General features: G+C 36.3%; 1 protein-coding gene across 1 annotated transcript; it reads left to right on the top strand.

The window, feature by feature from the left end:
- The first annotated feature begins 8608 nt into the window (after positions 1-8608).
- On the top strand, positions 8609-10203 carry LOC108173110 (B3 domain-containing transcription factor VAL3-like). Its single transcript, XM_029100529.2, has 4 exons — positions 8609-8687; positions 8813-8974; positions 9055-9140; positions 9797-10203. Exons 2-4 carry the CDS (start codon positions 8857-8859, stop codon positions 9851-9853), a joined length of 261 nt encoding a protein of 86 aa, XP_028956362.1. The 5' UTR covers positions 8609-8687; positions 8813-8856; the 3' UTR covers positions 9854-10203.
- Positions 10204-10411: the final 208 nt, after the last annotated feature.

Raw genomic sequence — 10411 nt, 5'->3', positions numbered from 1 at the left:
CCTATTTTCACCAAGGAGGAAATTCCAACATTTTGGCAAAAATCTCAAAATTCTCTAAACACTCTTTCTCTCTAAATTCTAACTTTGGCATCGGAGGTTCTTCGGCCAAAGCCCCCCCCATTCATCGTGGGCGCGTGAGGCTCTTGGCCTTAACCTAAGGTGTTAATTGTTTTGTACGTGCAAAATTGTCCAAGATCAAGGAGGAAGAAATTTGCATCCACAAGTATGCTTTAGTTGAAGGCCGCTCGAGCTTTCCCCAGAAGTTTGGCATGTGTATCTTCAGCGTTGTGGAACTTGGACGTTTGTTTTTTTTCAAGAAGTTTTTGTTTTCGCCCCCATCAACAGATTAAAGGACTTTTTTTTTATCGAAAACGTACCTAAATGATTCATTAAAAGATCAATCTCAATTGTTGTATCTTCATCATACAACAATTGAGAATTGATGTATATTCATCATACTCGGAAAAAATCCTTTATGAAGTTTCTTTTTTCTCCCCTATCAATGTAATCTTCATCATACTCATCATAAATTGGCAAAGCATTCCAATCAACTAAATTATCGATTTTGTAAAAAACTGACAGCAGTGACATGATAACCCAAAAACTGACAGCAGTGTATATTTGGGAAAAGTCCGTTATGAAGTTTCTATTTTCTCTCCCATCAATGTAATCTTCAGCATACTCATCATAAATTGACAGAGAATTCCAATCAACTAAATTATCAGTTTCAAAAAAAATTGGCAGCAGTTACATGGTAACCCAAAAATCATCTGAAGCTTTGATTACCAACTGATGCAAGGCTCAGCAAAAAGAAACGAAATAAAATGAAATGAGAACTAAAATTTTGTGTTCGTTATCACCTAGTGCGAGGAGAAATCTGAAAACCCCGAAGAGCCTGTTCTAGTACCACCCTACAAACACAAAGACCTGGAAACAAAAGTTGAACAATCTCACAAGTGAAAGGCACAAAAACATAGAGAAAACACTATGCATATTTGTTTCATTCAAAAAACGTCTAATCTGCTCACCTTCCAGGAAGAAGTGGGTTTTAGATCACATACATTCGGAAATTAAAAAAAGGCCCTGGCTGTTATGATTAGCCAAAAAAATGCCCTCTAGATGTTATTAAATTTATTGAGCGCTACCGATTGATGTTAAGTGTTCAATTTATCCTCACACTCCATAAATGCACTGGCCAACTAATCTACATCAGTACTTGACGTCAGTTTTTTTCAAGAAGTTTATTTTTTCTCCCAGTAAAGAACTTTTTTCCGGAAAAGCACCTCAATAATTCATTAAAACATAAAATTCCCAATTGTGAACCCCATAACAATCTCAAATGTGGAATGTCTCTCTAAATATTATAATTCATCTTTGTTTTCTTAATTTGTCACCCCAGTAAATTCCATATATTACGGTGTCTTTTATTTCTCCAACAATCTTGTCGGTTTGCTATTTGCTGCGTCTAACAATCTTATCTTGGAAACCTGTTGTGGTTCAGATTGAGGAAACTGTTGTGCTACAAGGATGTCAGTTACAAGATATTGTATTTTTTCTAGGAAATTCTCTCATCTCATGGAAATCCAAGGAAACATTGGTTATGTTCATAGATCATCGACTGAAGTCGAATATCGATCTATGGTTAATACATGTTTGGAGCTGACTTGGTTGTGCTATATATTACAAGATTTAAAAGTCCCACAGATAGTTCATGCGCTATTGTATTGTGATAATCATGCGGCTTTATACATTGCAGCAAATCCTATTTTTCATGAGCGACGAAGCACATTGAAATAAATTGCCACATAGTTCAAGAAAAACTACAAGCCGGAATGGTTGGTCCTTCAAATATACCTACGTGCTTACAATTAGCAAATGTATTTACAAAGGTTTTGGGAAAAGATCAATTTGTGGCACTGCGAGACAAGTTGGGACTTCATGCTACTCACTTTTCAACTTGAGGGAGAGTTTTTTTTTTTTTTTTTTTTAACAACCGACATTATCTACACTAAGGGGGAGGGGGTGAGCTTAGTCTCACAATGAGCTAGCAATAATGTGGTCGAATTCGCCTTTGACGAGAATCGGACCTAAGACCTCTCACTTACAAGTGAAGAGGAATACCACTAGACCGTAGTACTAAGTGGCTCGTAAAACACATTTTAAGTTTTACCTTCTCTTTCGCCATTAGCCTCATAATGTGCTAGCAATAATGTGGTCAAATTCGCCTTTGGCAAGAATCGAACCTAAGACCACTCACTTACAAGTGAAGAGAAATATCACTAGACCGTAGTATTAAGTAACCGTAATCAAATCCCACCAAAAGGGGATCACGACTTCTAAGCCTTAGAGATAAGATTGATCCAGTGTCGTAATAACCATTTTGTTTTTACTTTTTGTTTTCATTCTTTTTTAAACGAAATTTGAAATCTTGTATGGTAACTACTTTCAATTTTCGAAAACTGAAAGTAGTTATTAAATAAGGTTTGAATTTTCAGTTTTCAAAAAGGTGAAAATTGAAAACGATATGGTTATCAAATTGCCCCTAAAAGTCTCCAAAAACAATGTTGTTGATTTTAAAATTTCGAAATGGTTTGGTGCAAGATCCCCCTTAGAATCACTAGTACAAAAAACACTTTGCGCGACGCAGGTCCTTCGTCGCGCAAAGTCAAAAAACGTCGCGCAAAACTTAGCCTAACGAACCTTCGTCGCGCTTTAACCGTCGCGGCAAGCAGTGACGGAAGACTTTGCGCGACGAAGAAGAAGCTACGTCGCGCAAAGAGTCTTTGCGCGACCCAGGGACATGCGTCGCGCAAAGCCTCTTTGCACGACTTAGGCTGCGTCGCGCAAATCCACTTTGCACAACGTAGCTTGCGTCGCGCAAATAGTCTTTGCACGACGCATGTCCCTGGGCCTCTTTGCGCGACGCAGGCTACGTCGCGCAAAGTGGATTATATTTATATATATATACCCCTTTTTTGGTTGGTCAAAAATATTATTTTTTTAATTTTTAATAATATTGCAATTAAATTCTGAACAATAATTAATTAACCAAAGAAAAGTATTTAATTATATAATATATAAAAATGTACATACAAAATATCCAAACAATAATTAATTATATAATATATGAAAGTCTTCTAGGTGAAGTGGCTACTGGGCATCGGCAGGGTGAAGTGGCTCGGAGGTCGAAAGTGTAGCAAGATCAGGTACTGGTAGCAAGATTTGGAGGTCAGACATCTGTATAGCTCGTACAAGGTCTCTCATGTGCCCGGCATAGGCCTTCATCTCCTCGCCCTGGGCCCTCATCTGCTTGCTTTGGATTGCGGTAACACTCCGACGACGAGTGATCAACCGCAACATCTATACACTTTTTGAACCATAAAATTATAACATTAGAAACTAATCCTTTCTTGCATTTGAAACTAATAAATTATAGGGTGATATTACTTTCATAGCTTTTATTTATGTGGCTGTTGTAGATCTTTGTTAATTTACTTATGCTATGTTAAGACAAGGGACTTTCAATGTCCCGAAGAACTTCAGACTTTATTCTTAAAGAAGCACTACAAGAAGTGAAATACTCAAACACTACAATGCACTACAAAGAGACTAAACAAATGAATTTCAAAATGACACCTTCTCTCAAATGTTTAGCATTTAGTCATTTTCAATTCCCTTACACATATTTTTTTAGCACATTCCTAACTATTTTAGCCTAGGTTCAATGGAACTTCAAAGTCTCTCATCCAAATGCCCCTTTATTGTAACTGGATTCCGATGGACTTATTGTTCACTGGTTGCATTTTTTTTTTTAATAATTGTTGCTTTTCCAAAGGAAGAAAAAAAAAGTTGTAGTAAAAGATGACAGCATTCCAGTCAAAGAAAATAGCATGACTACCAATCCTTTAACTCAGAGAAAACTGAAGCGAACTCATGTGAAAAAGCTCCACCTATAAAATTCTTCTATTGCTTTCCAGACAAACTACCATGACAATTTCTGAAACAGCATGCCCCAAGCACCAAACCCCTCCCCTACCTCCAAAATACTTTTAACTTTTCACATAAGAGGCATCACAAAAGGCTGAAATCACAAGTGGATACCACAAAATCTTATGTTATACTTGATGAAAGTATTAATAAACTCAAGTGTTGGGGAATCTATCGTTTTGATGGGATAGGCATTGTATGAAACTAATTTCAACAATCCAACCGTCAAACTTGTTTATATATACTTTGAGATCACATAGACCAAAAATCGCAAAAAAAAAACATTCAGATATCAAGTAACGGGACAAACCTTTTCGACGGCTAGAAACGAAAAATCACGTTTTAATGGTTATTTTAACTCTGATTTTGATGATTTTTTACAGCTACACTCTTTAACCCTATATGAATACAATGAACTAATTCGATCGTCAATTTAAAACATTTACACAAGTGGATACCACAAAAGAAAAAGGCAATGCAAGAACCCCAAAAGAAAAGTAAAAACAAAAAACTAAAAAAAAAGGACTTTGCGCGACGTAGGTGCATATGCGTCCCGCAAAGCTATTTTGCGTGACGCCGTTGCAGCTACGTCGCGCAAAGTCCCTTTTTTTTCCCTTTTGCTTATGGGTACAAAATAAATAAATCAAAATCTACTTAGTAAATACATATACCATTGAATTTGATGGGAAACGCATTGTACGCAATTAGTTTTAACGATCGAACCGTCAAACTTGTTTGTATATACTTGTTTATAAACGAAAATCACAATTTAACGGCTATTTGAACTCCGATTTTGATGATTTTTTACAACTACCCTCCTTGACCCTATATGAATACAACGAACTAATTCGATCGTCAATTTAAAATAGTGGATACCACAAAATCTTATGTTATACTTGATGAAAGTATTAATAAACTCAAGTGTTAGGGAATCTATCGTTTTGATGGGATACGCATTGTACAAAACTAATTTCAACGATCCAACCATCAAACCTGTTTGTATATACTTCGAGATCGCATACGCCAAAAATCGAAAAAAACAAACATTCAGATATCAAGTAATGGGACAAACCTTTTTGACGACTACAAACGAAAAATCACGATTTAACAGTTGTTTTAACTCTGATTTTGATGATTTTTTACAGCTACACTCTTTAAACGTATATGAATATAATGAACTAATTCGATTGTCAATTTAAAACATTTACACAAGTGAATACGACAAAAGAAAAAGGCAATGCAAGAACACCAAAAGAAAAGCAAAAGGACAAAAAAAAGATGAATTTGCGCGACGTAGGTACAACTGCGTCGCGCAAAGATGTAAAATCTACTTAGTAAATACATATACCATTGAATTTGATGGGAAACACATTATACGCAATTAGTTTCAACGATCGAACCATCAAACTTGTTTGTATATGTTTCGAGATCACATACGCCAAAAATCTTTAAAAAAAAACATGCAGAGATCAAGTAACGAGATAAAACCTTTCAACGGTTATAAACGAAAAAAGCACGATTTAACGGTTATTTTAACTCCGATTTTGATGATTTTTTACAGTTACACTCCTTGATCCTATATGAATACAATAAACTCATTCGATCGTCAATTTAAAATATTTACACAAGTGGATACCACAAAATCTTATGTTATACTTAATCAAAGTATAAATAAACTCCAAGTGTTAGTGAAACTAACGTTTTGATGGGATACGCATTGTACGAAACTAATTTCAAAGATCCAACCGTCAAACTTGTTTGTATATGCTTCGAGATCACATAAGCCAAAAATCACAAGAAATAAACAGGCAAAGATTAAGTAACGGGACGGCTATAAACGAAAAATCATGATTTAATGGTTATTTTAACTCCGATTTTGATGATTTTTTACAGCTACACTCTTTAACCCTATATGAATACAATGAACTAATTTGATCGTTGATTTAAAACATTTACACAAGTGGATACCATAAAAGAAAAAGGCAATGCAAGAATCCCAAAAGAAAAGCAAAAGAAAAAAAAAAGGACTTTGCGATTTTTGACGGTTGGATTGTTGAAACTAATTTCGTACAATGCGTTTCCCATCAAATTCAATGGTATATGTATTTACTAAGTAGATTTTAATTTATTTATTTTGTATCCATAAGCAAAAAGGCCAAAAAAAAAAAAAAAGGGACTTTGCGTGGCATAGGTACAACTGCGTCGCGCAAAGATGTTTTGCGCGACGCAAGTGCACCTGCGTCGTGCAAAGTTGGAAAAAAGTGGTACAATATTCTTTGTTTGGCACCAAGATCTTGCGCGACGCACAAAACGTCACGCAAACATCTTTTGAGCGATGACATTTTGCGCGACGTAAGTTGGCGTCGCGCAAAACATCTTTGCGCGACGCAGAAACTGAGACGTCGTGCAAAGATGTTTTGCGCGACGCCACACTACGTCGCGCAAAGTGCCGTTGCGCAAAGGCCATTTGCGCGACGTTTTGTGTTTTGGGTCGCACAAACATACTTTGAGCGACGAAATTTGCTCCGTCGCGCAAACATGTTTTTCTACTAGTGAATAAAGGTCTTACTCAATCCATCTAATACTCTGACAACAATGCCTCACTTGTTAATAAGGTATTTTTATTGTTAGGAACAACTTTTACACAATATTTACCGAGAAAAACATTATCACAAGGAGAACACTAAACAACTTCTTTGGAAGATACAATTAAGTGCAAGAATTTTTTTTGTCAATAATTAAGTGCAAGAATTACTTCTATAAGGTTTATTGGGGTTTAAAATAGGTAACTAGTGTGTATCGTGCAATCAGATTCTCAATCTAATTAACAAGGTTAATTTTGACAGTTTGAATTGTGTGTGTGTTTGAATTTCTGAGTGTTATATGCTTTTCCAGTTAGGTTATGTTATCATTGAGCATTATATAGTTATCTTGACCAGCCATTTAAAATTTCTAACAGGTATATAGTATATTGGGTTACTTCGATCACTTAATCAACATCCTTTTCATTAATTTTTAGTATGCATTTACTTGGTTGTACTTAAAAGTGTAAATTATATCATTATCTCAGTATTCTTCATAGCTTTTGGTTACTAAGGCCCCGTTTGGGATTGAGGTGATTTTAAAAAAAGCCACTGTGAAAAAAAGCTGAGGGTCATTTTTGTGTTTGGTAAACTGAAAAAAAAGGGCTTATTTTGGAAGCTGCTGTGAGAATAAGCTGAAAATCAAAGGAAAAGCTGAAGCTGCTATTTGCTGCTTTGAAAAAAAGCCAGTTTTTTCAAAGCACACGGAGCTACAGTGCTCCTTTAATGAAAAGACACACTATCATCCTGCTTTTTTTTCCAAAAGCACTTTCACAAAAAAGTTTACCAAACACTCTACTGGCTTTATTTCACAGCCGCTTATTCTCACAGCACAGCCGCTTATTCTTACAGCAGCTTTTTTTCAAAGCACAGCAATACCAAACCAGCCCTAACTAGATGCTTTGCAAATCTAGTTCTGATTATTTGAATGGAAAACTTTGTGAAACCTTTCACATTGGCCATGATGGATGGGTAAATTGTACTCTGTGTGGCAAGGTGAGCTTCAAACTTCACACTTATTATTTTTTGGTCATCTGCTTCTCATGCCGATGAACAAGATTTTTATTAGAGGTTGATTAATTACATAATTAAGGACTTCAACTCCAGATAATTTTCTTTATTTATCCTTTATTTTTCTAATGAACTAATAATTTGTTTCCTTATTCAGCCACTGCATTGTGGGTGCGTTATATCGCGCCACTTGTACACCGAACTCGATTTCGGAGGAGTCGGGTGCTCAGAGTGTTTTAATGCATTTATCATTCAGTCAGGTGAAGTGATAAGTGGCGCGTAGGAGTTTGTGAATTTCTGCATATTTGTTCATCTCTTAGAGTTTATGGCCTGCTACATGCTAACAACCAATAAACCAAACAATTGAATAAGTAGCGGAAAAGTTAATGATTCAGGAAAATGCCAGTCCTCTATTTTTTTCAGCTGCTGGTGCGAGCAACCGGAGATATCCTGCACCTGCACCTGCACCTGCACCTGCACCTGCACCTGCACCTGCATCTGCATCTGCAACTTCACCTGCATCTGCACCTGCACCAGCACCTGCAACTGATGGTGAGGATGTAAGCAGTCAAATACCCCGAGTGGATGCTTCTACAGAGAGCCATTTACATCCTCAAAATCTGCCAAGGACGACGAGCAATGAGCAGCAGCTCCCGGAAATCTCTGGAAAGTATCCACTAATTTTTTGTGTCATATGTCGTATAGATGTTGAATGAATGAATTTGTATGTTATAAGTGTTTTTTCTTTCATTGCATTGAGTTCATTTCAACTGCAATTGAAATCACTTCATGCAACAATCATTACATATTACCATAAAACTATTTACAAAGCTGACATGCTTGTTCTCTCTAATGATGTGGATCCTACAATTTCACGTAGATCCCACTTGTATTAGAGAAAGTGTGTTAGTTTAGTATGTCCAAATAATAGCGCAATGTAGCGCCCTACATTTTATATTTAATTGATGTTTATATTTTTGAATCTGTGAGTCCTTGACCTAATCCAAGTTCAAGCTCGGAGGTTATTCTTTTGTTTGAAAGACAATAACCGCAACTGATACTCATCGCAATAATGCACGTCTTATCATACCAAAGAGAGCGGCAGAGGTGAGTCCGGTTCTCAAAAGTAGTACAGTATTTGATTTCTAGTACCAGTACTTGAGTATTTATCTGTTGCTAGTAATTAAATTAAGATTAATATATATATATATATGTTTGTGTGAATGACACAGGCCCATTTTCCAGCAATAAGAGAAAATAGAGGCTCCCCATTGCAATGCGGGATAGCACAGGACGAGAGTGGAGATTCACCTACGTCTGCTGGAGAAATGGCATGACCGTCATGTATGTGTTAGAAGGACTAAACGGTTACCAGTGGCGGGCTGGCGATAAAGGTAATTCATGCATGCAACTCTCTCTCTCTTTTCTTTTTCTTGTCAGTTTCATTGAGCTAGACTGGTGTATATTGTTTCAGTGGCATTTCACCGAATTGTTTCGGAAGGAAAGCTTCAAATCAGAACAATAAAGGCTGCTTCATCTGATCCACCAGCTCTAGCTAAGGTAATGCATGCTATGATATGCCTTTCGGTCGATTGAATATATATTTGAATTGTGGAACACTGCTGGGTTGTAGACAGCAGCCTTTTTCCTTTACCTACTTGTTCTTAATTTCTTGTATGATGAACCTGCTACAAAGTATTTATAGATGAAGTTTTGGGATTTGCTCTATAGCTCACGAAGGATCTATTAGAACTAAGATTCTTTTCTGTTTGCTCTTTTGTAATTTCATGCCAAATTCTTGGGAGGCAGAAGGGACCAGACACGTTAAAGTCTGGCATGAGTCTTTTGCTAGGTTGAAGACTCATGCCGAACTCTAGCACACGAAATTCTTGGGATTATACGATATATTTAAGAGTTAATATTCTCAATCATACCAAAAATCAAGCTTTATCATCCATAATTTTTCAAGATTTATTGACTAACTGTGATATCTTTTCTTCTAACATCTCCGATAGACAAGAATCAAGTCTGAAGAAAGCACAGGAACCACCGTCTGTTTTTTGATCAAGTAGTTGATTTTCCATTAAAAAAAAAAAAAAAACTCATGTTTCCGTCATTTAATTTACATGCACGATTTGTTTTTATGATCCTTCTGTAAACTTTAATCTTGATTCTCTTTCCAAATATTGTACTAATGTTCGAAAACAACTTAACAGAAGTGGCAAATTAACAGAGCATTTGACAACAAGGAGACGGAAGGAACAATTTATTAAATTGATATGCTTCGCTTTCCCGGATTACACCATTGATCGTTCTCTGTTTTATTTGACATTTTGAAATGTCAATATAATTGGTGTGATGCTGCATATGGAGTCTACTACCAAGGTGACCCCTAGGGTAAATCTCTAGGGTAAGGCTCATTGTAATCTTTAGGATAAGGGTATGTAAATCACCTTTCCCTTGATTTAAGGGAGGAGACTGATTTGGGTAATGTCTTTGTGTAAGGTTTAGATTAGGTAGGCAACAAGCCTTATTCTTTCTTGTCGGCTGCTTGCTACAGCCATCATTCCCATCTCTTTTCCCTCTCTTTTCTCATATATACCCGAATTCACTCTTGTACAAACATACATGAAATATACATTGAAACTTTAAACCAGAAAATCTACTACAATCCTAAACCAATTGAGATAATCTACACTAAATAGTGGACAAAAAGCTCAACCTATCCACTCTAATAATTAAACCCTAACCAATCCGAAATACAATACGTTCCACTAATCGTGCCCCTAAGTTGGTTGGACCGGTATTAATGGATTTGGATCCCATCTGGA

The sequence above is a fragment of the Malus domestica genome, chromosome 03, assembly GCF_042453785.1.
Source record: "Malus domestica chromosome 03, GDT2T_hap1".
NCBI classification, from domain to species: Eukaryota; Viridiplantae; Streptophyta; class Magnoliopsida; order Rosales; family Rosaceae; genus Malus; species Malus domestica.
The sequence above is the reverse complement of the archived record's forward strand: the minus strand, read 5'-3'. Positions and strand labels throughout refer to the sequence as shown.

Bases quoted from the DNA above. Each gene is read 5' to 3' on its own strand.
- LOC108173110 (XM_029100529.2), top strand. From the start codon at position 8,857: ATGCGGGATAGCACAGGACGAGAGTGGAGATTCACCTACGTCTGCTGG. The intron at 8,975-9,054 runs GTAATTCATGCA...ATATTGTTTCAG, and splicing joins GTGGCGGGCTGGCGATAAAG to TGGCATTTCACCGAATTGTT. The intron at 9,141-9,796 runs GTAATGCATGCT...ACAACTTAACAG, and splicing joins ATCCACCAGCTCTAGCTAAG to AAGTGGCAAATTAACAGAGC.